The 22,953-nt window shown below is 38.2% G+C and overlaps 1 protein-coding gene across 2 annotated transcripts in view; it reads right to left on the bottom strand.

The window, feature by feature from the left end:
• Positions 1-22,953, bottom strand: part of svep1 (sushi, von Willebrand factor type A, EGF and pentraxin domain containing 1) — a 142,804-nt gene that overhangs the window by 1,320 nt on the left and 118,531 nt on the right. Inside the window, exons 39-48 of one of the 2 annotated variants that reach the window (XM_036596174.1) lie at positions 22,714-22,942; positions 22,281-22,436; positions 21,644-21,707; positions 20,778-20,951; positions 20,502-20,678; positions 18,977-19,156; positions 15,113-15,283; positions 12,795-12,890; positions 5,382-5,477; positions 1,467-1,560 (exon numbers count right to left, since the gene is read on the bottom strand). In XM_036596174.1, coding sequence (XP_036452067.1) covers positions 1,467-1,560; positions 5,382-5,477; positions 12,795-12,890; positions 15,113-15,283; positions 18,977-19,156; positions 20,502-20,678; positions 20,778-20,951; positions 21,644-21,707; positions 22,281-22,436; positions 22,714-22,942 — 1,437 coding nt within the window. The remainder of the gene's footprint in view (positions 1-1,466; positions 1,561-5,381; positions 5,478-12,794; positions 12,891-15,112; positions 15,284-18,976; positions 19,157-20,501; positions 20,679-20,777; positions 20,952-21,643; positions 21,708-22,280; positions 22,437-22,713; positions 22,943-22,953) is intronic. The other variant, XM_036596175.1, reaches the window with a different exon arrangement.

Below are 22,953 nucleotides of genomic sequence, written 5' to 3'. Positions count from 1 at the left end.
AGGAGGCTAATATTGTAAGTATTGTAAATAAGTGAAATCTTATTATAATAAAGATTTTGGGTTACACTATTTTTCAGCTACACAAGCCCCAGTGCAAAACTAAAGAAACAAAGTTTGAACATCAGCTAGAAGCTACAAGACTAATGTTGCTAACAAACACTACATGTCAATAGTCACCCAAAAAAATTTTAAGGTCTTCATTAGGAAAACACAGATGTATAAATGTGGTTTAGGACACAGTGGGCTAGATTCACACTGTGTGGCAGTAAAAGCGCTACATCACACAACACGTGTGGGCCACTAAATAAGAGCTATTCATAAAGTCACTGAGGCAGTAATTAACTCTGCAGTATTTTCACGGTATCCTAAGCAAGAGTCAATCAAAGTCCACATGTAAAAGCTGAGTCATGCATATTAAAAGCCCACTTAAGCTCTGGTTGGCTACTAAAAGAAGGAGGAGCTATGTTAAAGGGAACTGCGGACAAATGATAGTAATTTGTTTGGTAAAGATGCTTTTACCTTTTATTCAAGAAAAAAGTTTCTTTATTGGAAAATGTTTTAACTATAAAATTTATTTAAAAAAATAAATAAATTCTTATCTTATTATTCAACATTTAATTGTAGTCATTATAGTTTAGCATTAAAATCTCCCAATTCAATATTACCACTACTACTACTATTACTACTACTAATAATAATAATTCAATTATTATATTCCCAATTCATTATATATAAAAGTTTAACATAAAGTTTAATATTTGGTATGTTTTATTACAATTAAAAATTTAATTAACATGCTGAAATTTTATTATTATGGCAAGCTGTTTTAGCTTTTATTTCCTATTTTTCTTGATCCAGGCCTGCTCTAACAGTCCTGGCTTAAGCTTCTGAAGAAGCTGATGACTTGGATCAGGTGTGTTTCTGATGGCCGTAATTACTGGGACCAGGTGTGTTAGAATACAGCTGGAACTGGACTCTGCAGGAGGGCTGTTGAGCAGTGATGGTTTTAAGTGTTCTCCTTGATCTAACCCACTTGATACAGCTCCTCAGCTTTTTTTAAACTCTCAACAGCTGAAAAAAGTAAGTTAGAGAAGGGAGTGCACTGAACCAACAGTGTTGAACCTTCCAGGCCATCTACTGAAAAAAGAGGCATAAAACTGAGCATGCCAACCCTATACAGGCACACAAGGAAAGCAGGGAGGATCTCAAACAGTACATGCTTAAATTACTACCAGCAGAACTGATTACGTGGGAGGTCAGATGCAATGCAACTCATGTTAATGTGGGTGTATAGGGGTTGAGGTATCAGGTGTTACAATGGATGAACGTACAGACAATATTTGCTTGTCAGTGTATACTTACAATAGGTGAGTGTACAGTTTACACAGAACAGACCTACTACTGGCAGTGAATGTAAGACATGTTTGTAAATATTAGAGTGTGTTTGTGTGTGTGTATAGACTCACCTGGTGCAATCATGGCCGCCCCAGCCTTGACTGCAGTGACACCTGTTTGGCCTGATACACCTGCCTCCATTCAGACAGGGCGTAGAACACACCGCTGAGGACACATTTCCAACAGTCTCATTAACATTCATGAAGAAAGGACATTATATGAATTTTCACATGAACACTGACATGCCTATGCTTCAATACAAAAACATTCCCCTACATTTAGACTCACTGAGCATGATATACTACCCACATAATGTGGCCCCTGTGGTGGTCTTGTGGGGTTTTGACCACTGATGAACAGGTTAAAAGTGGGGAAACAAATTATGCATAGAAACAGATGGACTACAGTCTGTTATTGTCGAACTACAAAGTGCACCTATATGACCGAACAAAGTGCTCAGTGAGTGTACATTTTTATGTACGGTGTATATTTTATGCACATGTATATTCTTCTTAAATCTAGAGTTATTAGTGTCATTTTAAATTACATGACATATATTATATATGATTTACATTTTGAAAGGATTAGCTTCAGAACACATTAAATGCCACTTTCATGAATTCTCTCCTTTTTCATAATACTTGTTGTTACGAGTGGGCTTTACACATTCAAAAATATCAATGCTATGATTAATATCACCTTTATTAGTATAATTTATTTAAACCTCTTCATATCCAAAACATTTAAATGGATATGCAGCATTTTAAAATGAAACTTTTTAAAGTATTATTTAAATGTAGTTACAGGGATAACAGGGAGGCCTTAATACTTTAAGGTAATTTAACCCCCTCCCCCAGTGTAGTCAATTCTACCTCATCCCATCACACACATCACCACATCTCTTTTCAAGCTGCTGCTAAGGCAATGTCAATGGTCAACTCAACCCGCTTGGAGAACAACACTAACTGCCAAACCTGTTAGGTCAGCTAAAAGACGCCTGCCTGGCTAACATTGTGCTGAGTGATGGGGGGAGAGGAAGGGCCAATGCCACCCATCCAGAGAGAGTTTGCTTGTTCTGATGTCAACAAGTGACAAAAACATTGCAAAAATGTGAAGGATGTTTTTTCTGCAAAACAAGGCTTATGCAATTCATCAACTTCAAGTCATAAAATATTTCCTCTTCCACTCCACACTCTTACACAAAATGTAGTACTGATAGATAGTTTAGAATCTGCACTTCCTGCATCGATCTGCATTTCTCTATGAGAGTGAGAAATATTTAATATAAATGTACATGCTTTTGTTATTACCAAATGACAAAAGCTAGTTCTGTAGGTTAAACTGTGTATTTCCTAGATGTTTCTATTTTTACTGGAAACATAAGATGAACAGTGTGTGGTTTGCACTGGTTTTGTTCTTCTGAAAAGTTACTTTAGTCTCTTTAGTCACTTCAGTCATTGTCATCATCATCACACCACAGTTGAGTAAAATATATGACACTTCTCAAGTACCTAAATGTTGCATGGTCATAATGTTACTAATAGAGCAACATGAGGAGGGAACTGAAGCTTTGTTCTGCCTGGCTTTTGGCTTGTGGTATTTTCACATTAACAGGGAACAAGAAAACACAGTAACCATTTATTTCTTAATGGAACTTCCTCATTCAGAATGACTGTTTTCCCATGGCAACATGTATCCTTTACATCCTACACAATCCCAGCCCTAGCACTGACGAATCCTGCCAGGGAATAAAACGCATTATCAGAAGTAGTCAAGTTTCTAAGCTATACAAATACAGCCCTGTATGCCTCTATTCTGCATATGAGGCCCGTGTGATGCGTCTGAATTCACAGCATGGTTAATAGGCAGAAAACTGAGCAAGTTCTTCTGGTTCTGGTTCCTCTGCTCTGACACACTCCCAGAATCGCTCCCTGCCTGGAAGACCTTTGTCCTCACATAGAGATGAACAAACACACCTGACGCGAGTCAACACAGGCACCGATGGCAACGGGACATAAAAGGACTTTCCTTAGCAGAGGCTCCATAACCAGTCTGGAGCTACTTGTGCTTCCATTGTTTGTGTCTAAACTGTCTGTTGGAAGTAGCTTAATAATAAGCTTAAGGCAGAAATAATGATGGGTTCGACATAGTCATTAAACTCATATTGAAGTAAAAGTACTATTTTGGGGCAGTGTAGTAAAAGTCAGTAAAAGTCAGTTATTGTTCAAATAAAGAAAAAACGATTCGGGTAGAAGTGAAAGTAGCTGTCAAAACACGAGTAAAATGTATAAGTATTAAGTCAAAAACTCTATTCTATTACTGAGCTTTGCAGTGAAACATCTTGGCACACTCAGCATCAATAAGACTAGGAAGTGTAGACTATCTGGCTCTACTTTTCTCCTTTTGAAATCCTTCTGGTCTAACATACATGATAAAGCTCAAAAAATGAGAAGCAAGTGTGAACAACGGAATGAGGAACTAAAAGTAAATGACTAGAATGGAACTGAGAAAAAACAGATTTCCTACTACACAAATAAACTTGAGTATAACTAAGAGTATTACAATTTGAAAATACCCAGAAAAGTACATCAACTAAGTAATTTACACAATCCAACCTCAAACCTACCTCATATGTAGTCCATCAGCCAAGGTGTGTTTGGTGTCCAAAGTCTATTTTTTTGCTAATTTTGCTCCCAAGCTATGAAGCTAATGTAGCTAAAGGAAGCACACAATTAGCAGTGTGCCCACTGTAAGGCCAAATCATCACACACTTGTCTCAAATTGTGTCAAGTTATTAAACAATCTCAAACAGACTTGCTTGTGCATATATGACTGTGATATCTGTTTTATCCATTTTTTAAAGAGAACTGTATATCACACAGTTTCAGAAACCACATAAGCCAGTGTATTTGAGATTAACACAGTGTGGGGTAAATGTGTGACCTTTAGGTGTGCAGTCTGCACAGTGTTAACCTGGTGGCGATGATTCCATTAGCCTCATAACTCGAGTGCAAAACCAAAGAAGCAAACTCCAGACACCAAACTTGTCTTGGCTGATCAATTACTTTTGTTGTAATGGGAAAACTGTGTAAATTAAAATTTTGGCAAAATCATCACTTTACATTAGCCATGTGGCGAAAGTAACTGACCAAATAGAACTGATCACTACTCATCTCTGTCCAGAAACAGTTTAGCTATATCTTTAGCAATAGCTATTTGCTCATTAGGCTCAACAAGCCATGGCAGCCATGGTAACAGCAGCAGCGTGACATGAGATGACCCCAGGAGAATTTGTTATCCCTCTCTCTTTCTTTCATCGCTCTGGGAGATCATCACTCTTGCTAATTATTCCTGCGTTTAGCTCTCCTATCCTCTTTCATGCTCTTATGCTCTTGAGGTTAATCAGTTTAGCATAATTTGTTCAGACACAGGCAGGACACATACAGTTCTTAAATTTACAACTTCAAGACAACTTCATCTTATGTAAATCCACTGGTGAAAGTGATCAGATATACTGACTTTTGAACTGCTACTGACTTTTACTCTCTGTACTGCTGGATACACTGTTGGAGTTCCAGTCAAAGACTGACGTAACTGATGTTAGATTGATCTCATTACTACCGATATGTATTAGACCAATAAGTATCATACATCACAGATACACCTATTAGTCTTATACCTAATGCTAATGATGAGTGATCTAACATTGAGGGTCCTACAGATATCTGGGTGTTTTTTTTACTCATACATTAGAATATATGAAATAAATGCTGTATTTACTTGATTGAGCAGCATATGAACAGTATTTAGTATAGTTTAGTGTTTAGTTTAGCCCACTGTATAACAGGGACGTTGGCTGGGCATGTAAAGATCCAGGGCTCAGCCCAGCTCACTGTAAGAAAGGAACGTTTTGGGATATCCTTTATGTGAGCAAGTACACGCACAGACACAAAGACACACACACACATGCACACACACACACTTACCAGTGTGGCACCGTGTGCCAGTCCAACCCGCTGGACACTCACACTGATATGGAGCCACGCAGCGTCCTCCATTTAGACACGGCAGGATGCAGATCGCTGCAACACACACACACACACACACACACACACACACACACACACACACACACACATACACATGCAAACCAGTTGGGGTGGTAGGTAACATATTAGTATATAAATGTAATAATAATGTCTTATATACATTATACATATATAATCCATGTCAGAACAAACCTTGCATGTTTGAAACTACCAGCTGCTCTTTATATTGTGTGTATATTTCATTCTGTATGGACCAATAGAAATGGTCCAAAAATGTTTGGAATAAAATATCTCTTTATTAACTCTACTGACTATTAACTCTATCTATTAACTATTGAAAGTTCCCCTGTAAAGTTACCATTTTAAAGATATAAGGCTTTGTTCCGACAGCGATGATACACTATGTGGCAAGAAGTATGTGGACACCCCTCCTTAATTATTGAGTTCAAGTGTTTCCACCACACCCCTTGCTAACCGGTGTATAGAATCAAAACAGTGCCATGCAGTCTCTATAAACAAACATTGGCAGTGTGCCAGGCTGGCACAGTGCCAATGAGTTGTACTGAAGAGGTATGTGACTTTAAACGTGTCACTGTCATACAATGTCACTTTTGCTGTTAATCGGTTTGTGAAATTTCAACCCTGCTAGATCTGCCCTGGTCAACTGCTATTATTGTGAAATGGAATCTTCTAGTGGCAATAACAGCTCAGTCATGAAGTGGTAGACCACACCAACTTACAGAGTGCCAAGTGCTGAAGAGCATACATGTGTAAAAATCACTTATTCACTCACTACAGTTCTAAACTGTCTCTGGCAGTAACATCAGCACAAGAATTGTGCATCAGAAGCTTCATGAAATGGGTGTCCATGCCCAAGCAGCTGCACACAAACTCGAGATCGCTATATGTAATGCCAAGTATTGACTGAAGTGGGGTAAAGCATGCTGCTACTGAGCTCTGGAGAAATGGAAATGTGTTCTCTGGACTGCTATCTCTGGCACTGGCCCTCTGGCAGTCTGATGGATGAATCTGGATTTGGTGAATGCCAGGAGAACACTGCCTACTGAAATGCACATTGCTGACAGTAAAGTTTGGTGGAGGAGGGATAATGGTCTGGGCTGTTTTTTGGGGTTTAAGCTAGGCCGCTTAGCTCCAGTGAAGGGTAATGTTAATGCTACAGCATACAGAGACATGTTAGACAATTATATCCTTCTGGCTTTGTGGCCTTTTCTGTTCCAGCATGACTGTGGCCCTGTGCACAAACAGAGCCCCATTAAGGCATGGTTTGATGAGTTTGGTGTGGAGGATCTCCAGCGGCCTGCACAGAGCCCTGACCTCAACCCCACTGAACATCTTTGGGATGAATTGGAATGTTGATTGTGAGCCAAGCCTGCTCATCCAACATCAGTGTCTGACCTCACAAATGCTCTTTTGACTGAATGGGTACAAATTCCCACAGACACAGTCCAAAATCTTGTGGAAAGCCTTCCCAGAAGAGTGGAGGCTGTTATAACCACAAAGGGAAACCACCTCCATATTAATGCCCATGGTTTTGGAATGGGATGTCCGACAAGCTCATGTGTGATGGTCAGGTGTTAACAGACTTTTGGCCATATATTGTATGTAAGTATCAATATGTAATAATAATAGGTTCTATATATTATACACAGTCATATGCAAAAGTTTGGACACGCCTGGTCAAATCGTATGTTTTGCTGATTTTGGATTTTGAAAATAAGGACACATTCTCTACAGAGAACACATCTGCACATTTTAATGCACACTCTCTGTAGAGCATGCGTTAAGATGTAATTTGACCAGGTGTGTTCAAATTTTTTGCATACGACTATATAAAACATCACTGTTAGGACAAAACCTTGTATCGCCATTTTAGTCATTCCCTAATTTTAAACCAAACTTAAAGAAAAAATGCTCTTTACATTCTGTAAAGATTTCATGATGAATGGAACAGAAATTACTTGGAAAAGATCTTGTTATATTAAATGACATTAAAAGTTAAGTATGTTTTTGTTCCTTGTCCTGTGAAGGTACCATTTTGGAGATGTAATCTATAATGTAGTACAAATGTAATCCTAACCGTAATCATAACCCCAGAACCATGAATAAATTATTTTTCCCATTTAGTTTTTGAAATGAAACATGTGGCTTTTATTGGTCTTGCCATTGCAGGTTAGACTTGTTTTTCAACATGCATGAAAACACACTCTCATGCAAAGAGAAGGTATCATAAAAAGAGGATGTGAAGTGGTGTAATCTGAACATGGAATAATATTAAGCTCAGTGTTTTTTTTAAAGTTATCCATAAGTGATGCACTAAGAAGCAACTTATCTAGAAATGATTCATGGTATCATCTCTCCCTGACTCTGGCTCTCATTTCCTCTCTCACACTCACACTCAGCCTTTCCCCTGACATGCATGCTCCCTCTCATTTCCGTCTCTCTCTCTTTCTCTCTCTCTCTCTCTCTCTCTCTCTCTCACTCTCTAGCTGTGAGCTGCACCTGCAGTGAGAAACACTGAGAGACAGTCAGCTGAAAGAAGGCTTCTCTATACACAGCTGTATCTCAGTATCTCAGTGCTCCATCTTTTCTGCTATTTAGTTTTCTGCTGTGTATACTCTCTCTCTTTGATTATATTTTAACCAAGTTATTTTTACTGCTTGCTGCTTTTACCTTGACCATTTGCCCTGTATATACACTCTAAACTCATTATTATTATTATTATTATTATTATTACTATTATTATGTTTGCTTGGTGCTAGTAGAGGTTACCTGAGGCAGTACTCAAGGAGCCACAGAGCAAGCAAAGATCAACTGAGGACAGAGGATGGAAAGCAAGCTGGGTACGATAACAGAAGTGAGCTGAGGTGAGCCAGGCTGAATAGCACTGGGGCTTCACAGGAAGGAAGAGACGGTTCATATTTTTTGACATATTTTTGAATGCTGCATGTGAATGATTGTATGGTATGAAAAGACAGTTGAGATGAGAGGGTGGATTAAAACAGATGAAAGATAAACGCAGTGTGTGTGTGTGTGTGTGTGTGAGATCCCTCTGTCCCCACTCCTTTCACTAGACCTCACTCTCTCGCTCTCAATCCCTTAAACTGTTTTTCTTCTCTTTCCACAGACGCTGTCCTTCAACTGATCAAATCCAGTAACCCAACCACCTGCCCACTGGATCCCATTCCATCCGCACTGTTCCAGTCAATCTCCAAGGATCTACTGCCCTTCATCACTTTTCTCATTAACAAGTCCTTGTCATCAGGTGAAGTACCATCAACTTTGAAGACCGCAAGAGTACTTCCCATCCTGAAGAAGCCCATGCTTGACAGCTCTAATGTCAACAACTACAGACCGGTATCACTCCTTTCTTTCCTTTCAAAAAATCTTGAACGTGCAGTCTATAATCAACTGTCTCTCTTTCTCACGCAGAACCAGCTCCAGGACCCCAACCAGTCTGGCTTCAAACCAGCGCACTCAACAGAAACTGCTCTTATAGCAGTGACAGAGAAGCTCCAGTCAGCAAGATCAGCCAGTATGTCATCTGTCCTGATTCTTCTTGACCTCTCAGCAGCTTTTGACACGGTCAACCACACAATCCTTCTGGACGTCCTCTCCAACCTTGGAATTACTGGCTCTGCGTGGAAATGGTTCGAGTCCTATCTGGAGGATCGCTCTTATCAGGTAACATGGAGAGGCTCCACATCCTCTCCATGCAGGCTCTCCACTGGTGTCCCACAAGGCTCGGTGCTAGGTCCTCTTCTCTTTTCTCTTTACACTAGCTCTCTTGGCAATGTAATATCATCTCATGGCTTCTCTTATCACTGTTATGCTGATGACACTCAACTAATGCTTTCTTTCTCACCCTCTGACACACAGGTTTCAAGTCGGATCTCGGCATGTCTGTCTGACATCTCTTCATGGATGGCAGCTCACCACCTAAAGCTCAATCCTAGCAAGACTGAGCTGCTATTCATCCCTGCAACTACAGGTCCTCATCATGATCTTGCCATCTCATTCGAGAACTCTCTGATTGTCCCGTCAGCAGAGGCAAGAAGTCTTGGTGTGGTTCTGGATGGCCAGTTATCGTTCTCGACTCACATTGCGAACCTAACTCGGTCATGCAGATTTCTCCTGTTCAACATCCGGAGGATCCGACCCTTTCTCTCGAGAGAGGCCACTCAGGTGCTAGTGCAGTCTCTTGTCATCTCAAGGCTTGATTACTGCAACTCGCTCTTGGCTGGTCTTCCGATGCGGCCATCAAGCCTCTGCAACTCATCCAGAATGCAGCAGCAAGACTCATCTTCAATCTCCCAAAGTTCAGCCACGTCACACCACTGCTGTGCTCCCTTCACTGGCTTCCTGTAGCTGCACGCATCAGATTTAAAACCCTTATGCTTGCCTACAAAGCCAAAAATGGACCAGCCCCTCCCTACTTGATGGCAATGGTCAAATCTCGAACTGTACCACGAGCCCTTCGAGCTTCGAGTACAGCTCGGCTTGACCCGCCATCCTTCAAAGCGCGCGGAAGGCAAACGTCTAGACTGTTCTCTGTGCTGGCACCCAGGTGGTGGAACGAACTCCCACTGGCTGTCCGTACAGCAGTACGCTGTCTTCAAACGCAGACTGAAGACACACCTGTTTATTCAGCCCTTAAATGAGCACTAAATTAAGTATTGATTGTAATGTATTGTACAGCACTTGTGTATTGTATTGTATTGTATTGTATTGCACTGTTCTGTGTTTAACTCTGTTCCTTTTCTCTAGGTGTCAATGACCTTCTGATTCTAGCAGTATCTAAGTTTAGGACTGTCTTTCTTTCTAACCTATTTTTTGTAAGTCGCTCTGGATAAGAGCGTCTGCTAAATGATGTAAATGTAATGTAAATGTAAATGTAAATGAATGTTCTGGCTAGGTGAATCAAGTTGTACTGAGATGTGCACTGTCTATAGTAGTAAGTAAGTAAGTAAGTAAAGTTTATTTATATAGCGCTTTTTACAACAGGTGTTGTCACAAAGCAACACCAGAAAGGCTCTCAGCTGTTTCAACAGTGTTCACTAGAGATGAAGAATTGATCGGCTATGTATCGGTATCGCCTGATTTTCAGACCAAATATGCGAGCGGCCAACATCTCTCTAACTTAGCCGATCCTGAGAGCTGATCGGTGACATAAAACATATGAGCCATAGCTATTTCACTTAAGGTGCCAGAATGTAACTGCTGCACTATTTAAGGTGGAATGGTCGAACAACAAGCTGGCGAATAGAAAACTTCGGCCTCGTCATATCTATTTCACGAACGAAAAATGCTTTTCCTGAAGTATTTTGCATATTTGGCTTCTTTTTTGCTGTAAATGGGCTGTGCGAACATGCACAGAGCTGTAATTAACTTGGCTTGTTGTCATTGAACAAGGATTCATTTCTGTTAGCATGTTAGCATCCGAGCAATAACCTTCGCTTAGCTTACGCTGCACTAGCTCCATGACGTACATCTTTGGCAGGGGCTGAAAATAAAAACAAGACGCAGAACTGCAAAAGCGCTCTTATGTCAGCCTTTTTTTAAATCACATATTTAAAAATCCACCCATGAAGCAGGAGAACTGTTTTGTCCTGTTAGCTGAGCTGCTTGTGTAGGCTCCAGTTATTTCAATGGCCATGCTAGCCTGATGTGCCAGAATGTAACTGCTGCATCATTTAAGGTGGAACAGGAAAATTTTAACAAGAAGCTGGCGAAAAAGAAGCTGACGTCAGCTTCACTGAGAGTTGAAAGGCATGATAAGGGATGAGGAGGGTGCTCTGTGTCTGCATAACCTATTTTTGCTGTTTCACAGAATCAATAGGTCAATGCTGTTTTGTGCCGTCACAGTAGCAAATGTAGCGACAGTTTGCTAACTGGTTTTTGTCTGTACGTATGCAAAGCATTTCATGGCCATGAAGATATAAAAAAATGTCATTTGCCATGGCAATGCGTGTCCATGAATTTGAGGGTCGGAGCTTTTGAAGGAGCACTGAAGGGACGGGTGTATTTGTTTTGCTGTTGAGTTCAAATATCAATAATTGTTCTCCAGTTTCACTTACAGTGCCTTTAAATGTGGCATCCAGTCCCACCCTCAATCGCTATCCGTCATTAGCTGATCGTGCTGAAAGGTGATCGGCAATCGATATCGGCTCCAAAAACACTGATCAATCCATCTCTAGTGTTAACCCCTAGAAGTTATTATTATTGTTTTGCGATACTAAAAATGTAATTACATACAGTACTTTGCAAGTCAAAGATCACCCTTCCTTATCTAATTTCCAGTCAGAATGCTCTTTAAATAGAAGTTATTCCCTTTTTCACTGTCAGGAAAACAACAGAAAATACATATTTAATAGAAAATTACACAGATATATAATATAATAGAATTTCATTTTCAGTGTCCACCTTTTACCTTTTTAACAGCTTTCCTTCTTTTTGTGGTTTTTCAAAGAAAAAAAGCAGGGATATTTTCACACGCCTCTGAAGTTCAGTCTTAGAAGCTGGTTGCATTTTCTACTTCTCCAGTTCCAAGTAATCAAGCCCAAACACATTCAATGATGTTGAGATTTGGACTTGTTTTTTCTGCCTATTTTCTTTTCACACATTCTTTCAGACACATGGCATTGAGTTGTCTTCTCACAGCAGAAGGATGGACAGAAACACCTGTGGATTGTTTTTCTGAAGTAAGAGTGGTGCTTGATTTTATCCTGTCTCTCAAAGATGAAAGCTTTAAGTACTGTTTATCTGAACTTCAGCTTTGGAAGTGCCTGTTTTTTTCACTTACTTTCCCCTTCATTAAGCAAGTGGATTATCTTATAGCTTATATCTTACGTCTTATCTCCTCAGAAATATCTCCTGAAAATGAATAACTTGCACTTAATAGGCATTTTGACTGGAAATTACGTAAATGAAGGGTGGTCTCTTTTGCACAGTATTGTATTTAATTACATAATGGGTTTAATTTTACATTTTAGTTTACATAGTGGCTAACATTAACATTCAATTTACATCTGTATCAACAGGTCTGTATGACTTTTTAGTTTGTTCTGAAACACTGCAAAAATGCAAAAAAAAACTGATGTAAAAAAAATGATATATATAATAAAATATCTCCTCTTCTACTTACAAACACACATATAGTACCAACTGAAAGTTTCAAATCTGAACTTTCAACAGAATTCATCTACTTGAGATGGGGTGTCTTATCTTATCTGGAAAGACCAGTGTGGCTGCATGTTTTCATTCCACCAAAACTGGCACACAAATGATCCAAGAGGAATTTCAGGCGTGTATGTCTGTGCGTGCAAAACTTACGTTCCTCACAGAGGCGACCCATCCAGCCCTCTGGGCAAGAGCATATATTTGGTCTCTGGCACACACCTCCATTCTGACACTGTAGCCAACATATAGCTGTGGAAAGACACACAGACAGACAAACTATCAAAAAAACTAATTAAGAGTCATAATATGAAACACATAAGAAACCAACCTAGATATTACATATCATGGTCTTAAACAGTACATCCTATAACAGGGGAGAGGCAGAAGCAAGGTTTTATTTCCAGCCCAAGCTCGTGCTGCAAAATAATACTCCTCAGTGTCTTAACCTTATGTTCAGCTGGAATTGACAAGCTGCGAAATAATGCTCCTCGGCGTCTTAAGCTCATGCTCAAGTGTCACGCATTCCACAATGGCATGAAGATGATTTGCAAATCAATTGTTTTACCCACTAACAATGGTCACACAGATACGCAGCAACTCAGTGAATGTCAGGGTGATCATGCATGTTAAATGAATATGAATATGATTATAATGTAGAACAGTATGGAGTACTGATACTTTAAGGAGCTGTGTGATGAAGAATGTGTACATACAGGTTAAACCCCATGAATAATTCATCATCAGTGTGTTACCCGAAGGGGGAAAGACAAGAGCCTTAATCACACATTGGTGTGTGTGTGTTTGTATGTGTACACTGGGTTGACAGCTTATTAGGTGCTCCTTACTTACACTCATTGGCCATTTTATCAGTTACACCTACCATATAGATGCAATTTGTAGGTTTACAGTTTGTAGGTTTACAGATCCATTAGTCCCGTAGAACACAGTGTAAAATGTAAAAAATATTTGTATGATGTTTATATACAAAAATTAGGTGTTGTATGAAATATTCAGCAAAGTCTAAATGAAAAATCAAGACAGCAATATAATGAAACACTGCTTAAAACTGCTTATCAGAGAGAACTGCCTGGGCGTGGTTCTAACATTCAGAATAATCCAAAGAATTCTAGTGTGGCCGGTTGAATGAAGAAATGAATGAACAGACGGATGAACAATTGGATGACAGGTAGAGAGATGAGCTAGCTGGATAGCTCAGGTATGCTTACTAAGTCTTTAGCTTTCTCTTGGTAAGTTTCTTCTACTGAACAGAGAGAAAGAGGCCGTTGGTAAAGCTGTGTGGGTGGGAGAGGCCAAATCAGCCTTGTGACTGTTAAAGGGACAGCCTATAAAAGCAGCACTGCCCAGCTTACAATGAAAGAGGGAAATTTTCGCAAAATACATTGGTCATTTATTGGAGATTGGAAAGTTCTTCACACGGCATTAACCTGCTTAGAAAGAAAATATGGCTTTAGGTTCCCTGGGGCCTTAATAGAAAGGAACCACCGAGGACCACATCCGACCAGGTCTTATTTGGGTGGTGAACCAATCGCCACACAACAATGACACTGACATGATAGTGTGTGCTGTGCTGGTATGAGTGTATCAGCCAAGGGCAATTTTGTAGTCAGAAACTGACCAGCGTTGAATGGCTATAGGATGAATAACGCAAAATTGTGCATGAATAATAGATTAGATTGGACTCTAGCCACATACCTGTAGGCTGCAACAACATGGTAGGTGTATTTAATAAAGTGACCAGTAAGTGTACACAGTGAAAAAACTCAAATAAAGCTACTATGTGATGTCTGATAAACCAAACAGGCACCACAACCACTAACTCTACAGTGGAGTCCAAAAGTCCAAGACCACATTGAAAATCTTTTGTAACCTTGGAAAAGTTCAAAGAAAGAAAAGTTCTGACAATTAAAATGAAGAAGAATATTCAAAGTTCTGCACTATTACTGGGTCGCTATTCAAACTCAAGAAAATTTGTGAAATTGACCATGTTAAGGCCTTTGCACAAAATGGTCAGATTTGATTCCTTCCATTGAAACACATGTTCAGACAAGTCTAAATTTTATCTAATGTACTGATCGGAGGCTTTTGCCCAAACTTATGGAGTCCATGAGCACACGTGTCATTAAAGCAAAAGTGTGACATACCAAACACTAAGAAATTTATTTATAATAACATGCAAAGATTCTACTTTTCACTCAAATTGTTATGCTGATAATGAAGACCTTCATATTTGATTAGAAAGGAATGCAAAATAGAAGCATTTTCAGTGGTCTCAGACTTTCAGATCCCATTGTGTGTAAAATGGCCAATGATTGTAGGTACAAGGTAGTATGAGTACCTAATAAACTAGCAACTCAAGAACAGAAAAGTCAAGAACAGTCACATGTGCTCATAGTAGAAGGAGGGGGGTTTAGGGGGTGGCTCAGGCAGGACTGGGCGTGTCCTTGTTCTACCTCTACAGGCAGGGGGCGGAGTCCATGTGCCATTCTCCAAGCACACACTCCGGCTAATGCCTTCCATGACGTAGCCCGCGAAGCACGAGTACACCGCCACATCGCCAAACTGGAACACTGCCCCACGGACCACTCCATTAGCCATGTGAAGTGGAGGGCCGCAGGACACCCCTGTGTAGGGTTGAGATGTATTGGGCCAGGCAGTTAGAAAGGGAGATTCTCTCAGTGATTCAGAAGGTGATAAACTCTTCATGGACTAAAAGCCCCTAATAAGCCCACATACTTAATAAAACCCACTTGTTCTTTTATTGTGAAATATTTAAAATATTGGATCACTCAACTTACTAAAGACACTGAGAATCTCATACAATTAATCCACATCTATGTCTGTTACTAGGAGTTTTATTTATTGATTAAACATATATAAAATACTATTTCTGAGTTTTTTTTAATATTAGCAATTATGTAAACGTAGGCTGTCACGAATAAAACTTACAGACATGCTAACTCTACTTCAGAAAATAAATAAGTGCAAAACTGTATTATTTTGTTTCTGATATAGGCGCTCAGTATGATTTCTGAATTTATTGATACATTTTTGTGCATCATTACAGATAATGCTTTGACTCTACTAAGTGATTTATATGGCGTTTGTCAAAAGAGTTTAAACAGAAGCCTCATTTCTATAAGAAACACAGGGACACAGCATGGGTCAAGTGAAAAGGAAGTGAGACCATCTACTCTTGGGTTTCCTATCCACAATGTAAATTCAAAACATGACAAAATATGAAATGTCATTCACTAGTTTTGTGTTTAAATGTTTTTATTACACTTGTTAAGCACGAGTGGCTACAATTTTGCATGACAGTGCCTTGCACACTTGTTTGTTTTGGTAGGCCTAGATCATATTTGAAATCATACTGTCGGTAAAACAGCAGAGATCACAATCTAAAATATACAAAAAATACAAAAAAGTGCATCACATGGATGATGACATTTAAGACTTTTTTTCATGTTGCATCTTTCTCACTCTTTAGCATCCAGTGCATGAGTGATGACTGCAACATGGTCAGTAAAATAAACTATACTTAAACTTATAGAGAGGCTCACTTCCAACATGGCCCACGATTTCTTTCTGGAGGTTTGTTAAAAATAAACCAATAAATGAATAAATAAATAACAAAAAGAATGCTATTACTAAATTGACAGCCTATTGTTTCCCTAAAAACATTCTGATTAGTTAACTAGTTCACTAGTTTAAGGAACAACCCTAGCTTAAAATCATAAAATGTTTACATTTTTATTAATAATACTTCATAGTTTAAATGAGTTATTTACTCACAAGCCTTCTTCTCTGTTTATCAATTCTTAAAATTAATCTTTTTTTTTTTTTAATAAAACAGTGAGTAGCCTTACTAGGAACATACGTGAGCTTAAAGGGTTCAAGAGGCCCAATTAAGCCCATTCCAGACATCTCATCTTTTCTGTTTTTTATTTTAGTATTTTTTTAATAAATAAAACTTGATTTTTAAATTAGACTGCTTTTTAATTTTATTATATATATATATCACTACAAACTGAAAGTCCATATAAATAACATGTTTATTTAGATGTAGGTGGTTTTATTAGGGGCTTTTGCCCTACATAATTGCATGTATCCTCTTTTTTATTTAATACTTTGTCCTGATGATAGAAGCAAAAACATTGTTTAGGGGGAAATGAATGTGGATGGTGGTATTGATTCCAGCAAAGGGGGTATTGATTCTACTACGTAGTTTGCATATAACATTATGTTTGCTTTTTTTGGGTGAAGCATTTCTGTGGCTGTTTAACAAAGGCTTCACCTATTGTTCATTCATTCTGGAAGTACTAGAAATTCTGGATGTATGACACATCTGTGCAAGCAAGCGCAGGGATGTAAACAACAAACCATTCACAACAGTATGCTGATTCTGCACATGCTAACAAGTACCTCAGGCCTAATAGCACCATTTATACATCACAGCAACAAAGATAAAAAGCATGCAGGCTCTTAACTGAGTATAATAACCACATATCCATGAAAACAGGTCATGCAAAGGAAGGGAAAGAGTTTACACCCAGTCTAGCAGCCAGTTTATTATCAAAATTTAAAGCAGGGTCTCTCACAGTATATTTAAATACAATAGCACACACCTCATAATTCTGCATACTGCCTATTAGGGAAACTCTGTACCATGAAGTATTGATGATAAACATTATAATTTGAACATCATTATTTATAGTAGGTTCCAAGTGACACAATAAAATATTGGTTATAGACTAAATATAGACTGGGTTAGAGATTATTTCAATTTCAAATATGTAATGTTTTAGAAAATCTGACATTTTTGCTATTCTGAATCTGCAAAACACTACATTGTCTTCAAAACAGCACTTAGTTATCAATATCATGGAAAGCTAGTGTATGTTGTTGTTGTATGCATGCCTCTTGACAATAACATGATACCCATGGTCTATTACATACTGTCTATTTCTGTACAGTACACTCTTAAAAAAGATGGTCCTTCAAAGGTTCTTTAGTAAAGAAAATGGTTCTATATAGAACTCTTTTAATCACTTTGCGTGATTAAAGGGTTCTTTATATCATGAAAGTGTTCTTTAGATTGATGGAGAATGTGCATGAATGTGTTATAGATGGTTGTAAATAGAACCTTTTTGATAAGGGTTCTATATAGCACCCCAAAGAGTTCTTCTATTATTACAAGCTGGACATTGTAACAATAGAAGAACCCTTCTTTTTTCAAAAAGTTCTAGAACCACCTACAGTACATTCTCCATCAATCTGAAGAACACTTTCATTTCTTTAATCATGCAAAGGGTTCTTTAAGTGGTCATGGTTCTATACAGCACCATTTTCGTTCCTAAAGAATCCTTGAAGAACCATATTTTTAATAGTGTAACATTTAAACAATATCCTTCACTGTACAGACAGTAATAGGTTTAGGTTGTCTGTAGGTCATGTTGTAATGCTGTGGCTCAAATAACATTACAATGGGTGTCCTGAAGCTGCAATCAAGAGACTGTCTCAGAAGTACTCAGAAAGGAAAGAGGATGATGCTGAAATATTAATGGGAAAGAAAGACTACAGGGAGGCTTTATCAAATTACCAAAGTATCAGAGTCCAGAAAAAGATAAAGAGGAAGAGAGATTCAGTCTTGGAATTCCCCACTATGGAACATATGGGTGTGTATGTGTGTGTTTTAGTGCGGGGTAAATATTAAAGAGATGTAAAGAGCGCATCATTGTGAAACTGTCCAAACTCTTCATGTGTGCAATCATGTACAAACCCTGAAAGCTATGTAAGAATAAACATTAGAGCAAAAATAGCATTGAAAATCAACATGTTTTTCAGCTCTGGTCATTAATAAAACAAGAGATTTGGAGAAGTAAATGATACTGAACATTAATGCAGGCCCTGTTGGCCTGCAAAGTAAAAAAAGTCAGCCAAAGTACAGTCTTATAAGTTGTGTTGTAAGCTGTTGCTGTGTCAGGATTGTGAACAGACTACTAAAGCAAACAAAAAGAGGTTTGTATGTAAAAGCACAGATAGTCATGTTTTTTTTTCTGTTTCCAAAGCTACAACATTCAATTCAGCTTGAACTAATCTGTGTCAAAGGTCTTTTCTCCTTACCTTGTAGTTTTAAAGGCTCAGCAACTGCTTACATTGCAAGATAATAGATAAGGGCATAGGGACCGATTTGGGAGAGGTCTTATTGGACATACATTCACCTTCATTCACACAATACTGCAAAAGTTATAACAGCTGAATAACTTGTTGGCACTGTGTGGTAGTAATAGTGCTGAGAGGTGATGCCTACTCACTCTCACAAACTGTGCTGACTGGACTCCAAGTTTGGTCACTCCTGCAGGTTATGGTGGCAACCTTTTTGCCCTTTTGACCTTTGACCTGCTGACCTCTGGGACATCTAAATGATAAGGTCTGACCCACCAGGAATACTGTGGCGTTCCCTGTCCAACCAGGTGGAGGTGGACATGTCTTAGCTGTGGAGAGAGGTATTCATTTTTTTCTCTTAATTTCACCTCATACAAAAAATGAACTACTGTATGAACTGTATACATTTCCACTCAATCACACATGATGCAAAAAAATACAATTCCAGTAAATGTTGACATATTTACATTTTATATGTGAAACAACACCCCGATTCCTTTCTAAATGCACATTACAGTGATTTATAAATAGTGTGCATGCAGGAATAGATCCTCAACTGAAACAGCACCTGGAATTAAAATCTAAAGTAAAAAAGAGGCAGCAATTGTAGTGCAACTGCACTGTATCTCACTCTACCCCTTAAATTCCCCTATTACAACCTAAGGCTTATTCATCAGTAACTACACTGGGAAGCAATGCAAACTGAGTGAATAACAGGAGTGAAGAACAGAAGCCTAGACCTGCTGACAGGTTGCGCACCTGGATGTTTAAGAGGTTGAATTGTATACAGTATTTTTAAAGCTTAAATGTTTAGCCATTAAAAACAAAGGTTTAACTATACTTATCTTGTGTCAGTGAATGCAAATTGTGCAAGAATGCAGATAATAAATTGCAAACCACATGATTATTGATATGTTGTTGACCAAATGTGAGCTCAGCACAAAACCACTCACTGTGAGTGAACCAGCTACACAAATCTTGTGCCACAGATTTGTCTTTTGCTTTGTTTATAGCTATGTAGAAGATAGTGTTATCTGACTAAGTGGACACTGAGGCAGGAAAATACTGTCTGTATGCAAGGTGTAATGAGATGAAGCTGAGAACTTGCGTAGGAGTCAGAAATATGAGCATGTTGCAAGCCTGTGCTTGCTTAATGTGTCTGTGGCACAAAGCATTACCTAACATAGCTGAGATTTCACACATAAGCATATATAAAAAGAATTAGCTGAGTTATGTTTGCATTTGAGAGTGACGGCTCAAAAGAATGGAGATATGGGACAAAGAGGAATATAAAAAATGAGAGACATGTTTACTATTCATAAAACGTAAGAAGACCTTCCGATATGGGTTGCTAACCTTTGTGTAATCTTGTGTAGACCTCCTGTGACACAATCTATAATCTATAGATAACAAAGCTCACCAACGAGAACATTAAGTCTCTACAAAACATCACCTTCAACAAGAAATAAAAGGTTTTTGTGATATATGCAAAAACTATAAATGCTATAAAGGCTACAAAATGATTCAGAAAATATAAAGTGAGCAAAATAATATACTGTTTTAGTTAAAAAAAAAGGGCTTTTGTAAATATCAGAAAATTTCACATTTCACTCTCTAAAAGTAAAGGCTGTGCTAGGAAGCTAACATAAGAGTGACAGTGTCTGACAGTCTTACGTTTACAGATAGGAAAAGGCGAGCTCCAGGAACCATTTCCCATGCAAACAACAAGGGACTCCCCCTGCAGAGTGTAGCCCTTATCGCAGAAAAACTTCAGAGCCTTCCCACTGGCCAGGCTGTGTTCCTGCAACTTCCCATTTAATATCCTGTCAGGCCTTGCACAGCCTTCAGGGACTGAGAGAAAATGAAAGAGATATTGTATGAATGTTGAAATACAGATCAGATTATAATGTAATTAAAATCATTAAAAACATCTACGATCAGCATTTTTACCCTTGCAGCTTGGTGCAGGTAAACTCCATGTTCCATCCGCCTGACAGGTGAGGTTCTGTGAACCAATCAGCTCCAACCCCGAGTTACAGAAATATGTAACATTACTCTCATATGACTCACCGGTTGCCACCAAAACAGCATTCTCCACAAATGGTGGAGAACCACATGAAATTGCTGAAAATACAAGATTTAACGCAGGAAAAATAAACTTATGCCATGTTAACATTTGATATATCATGTGCTAAGAAGTAAGCTAAATAGAGTAATTAAAAAGATAAATATAAACTGTTGGATGCAGTCTAGTCATTATTAATTTAGAGTGTTACAATGGGTTTATGCAGATTCCATATTAGTTGCACACACACACACACACACACACACACACACACACACATATATATATATATATATATATATATGTAAAAAACTGTTTATCTTTGCAGTAAGTGAGTTTTCCCCAGCAAAAAATATATCATTAGAATAAATACAAATAAACATAAAAACCATAAACTTTTTTTAATTATTAACATCTTGGTTAGAATATCTGGTTCCAGACTACTTGGTGCACTCAAAACCGTTGCATGAATTGTTTAAATTCATCATCAGTAGCACACCTGCTTTAATTTAATGAAGGACTTAGCTGAGGCAGGTACTAGATATAACTGTTAATATTGGACTCTAACACACTCACACAGAAATTCACAACGTATTGTTTTTTTTTATCAATTGGAATGTTATTGTTTTTAACAAATACATGCTTTATAACCAGATAAATTAACATACATATCATTTTGGCAGACTTCCACACAGTACTATACAATGATTTTTTTGTATGTATATAGTCAAGACATATGACACAGGCTCACCAACACACAGAGGTTCAGCCCCACTCCATGTTCTGTCTCTCTGACAGATCTGAACATTGTCACCCTGTGGAGGAGAGATATAAAGAAATGAAAAAAAATAATGTAACATTAATATAAGCATAAGGGCTTATTGGACAACGACATTTATGTACTTCCTACTAGGAATGCATGATCATATTGGAATCATATCAGTATTGATAATAGATAATTGTTAAAAAAATATCAGAATTTATCAGAATTTTATAATAAACACATAATAATATACATATTTATATTATTTATTATGCATATCGCTGCTGACGGAAGAAAACATTTTTCAGTTTTTGACATAATTTGAAAATGCCTGTTGCCCTTTACAATGTGTGTAAATTTCATGAAGAATGGCCCAAAACGACTTGGAAAAAAGTCTGGTTCCACTGACTTACATTAAAAGTAGAGTGTGTTTTTTTCCTTTTCGTGTAAAGTTATCATTTTGGAGATATGACGTTTTCTTCCGACAACAGCGATATGTATATTATATACATATAAAATATTGCATTGACCCAGAATTCCTATATTAGTGCACCCCTACTTCATACCAAAGAAATTGTTAGATGAAGTGTAAATATTAGGTCAGTTGTAAATATTTTAGATGTACCTGCAGTTCAAACCCTGGCAAACATGTGTACATCACCATGTCCCCGTAATTGTAACTTCTGCCTTCAATGTTACCATGGAGAAGGGGAAGAGGCTTCTCACAGACGACAGGCACACATGAATTGGAAGAGAAAGATGGAGACCATCTGCCGAAAAGCTAGATCAATATATATTAATCAATATGCATCTATGACCTGCTGTAAACTTCGAGCATAATATCAATAAAAACTATCTATATACAAACACAAAGCATTTTGCTTTTTAATGTTAGGGCCAACTAAAATAAACTCATTTTATATTACTAAAAAGGTAAAATGTTTCATCATTTTTACATATTTTTTTCACAACATTCAGTTGGTTGATAGTTCTGTATTTAAGTTAATAACTAAGTCTCATCTGCAACTAAGGTTACATAAGACAGAATCAGGTTATACCCCACATTCAGATAGCCCAGGGCCCTCAAGATAAAACCCAGGCTTGCAGGAGATTGTTACAGTGCCTCCCACTGGTGTAAATTGTGCCCCTGCCACCACGATATTGGTCAGGTTAGTAGGAAGGCTGCATGGTAACGGCCGACACCTCACACTATGTTTAGACCAAGTACCATCGCTCTGGCAGTTGACTGAGTCTGTTTTTGTGACCATTTCATATCCCTCGGTACACCTGAAACAAGG

Source organism: Colossoma macropomum, unplaced genomic scaffold, assembly GCF_904425465.1.
Source record: "Colossoma macropomum unplaced genomic scaffold, Colossoma_macropomum, whole genome shotgun sequence".
Taxonomy (NCBI): Eukaryota; Metazoa; Chordata; class Actinopteri; order Characiformes; family Serrasalmidae; genus Colossoma; species Colossoma macropomum.
The sequence above is the reverse complement of the archived record's forward strand: the minus strand, read 5'-3'. Positions and strand labels throughout refer to the sequence as shown.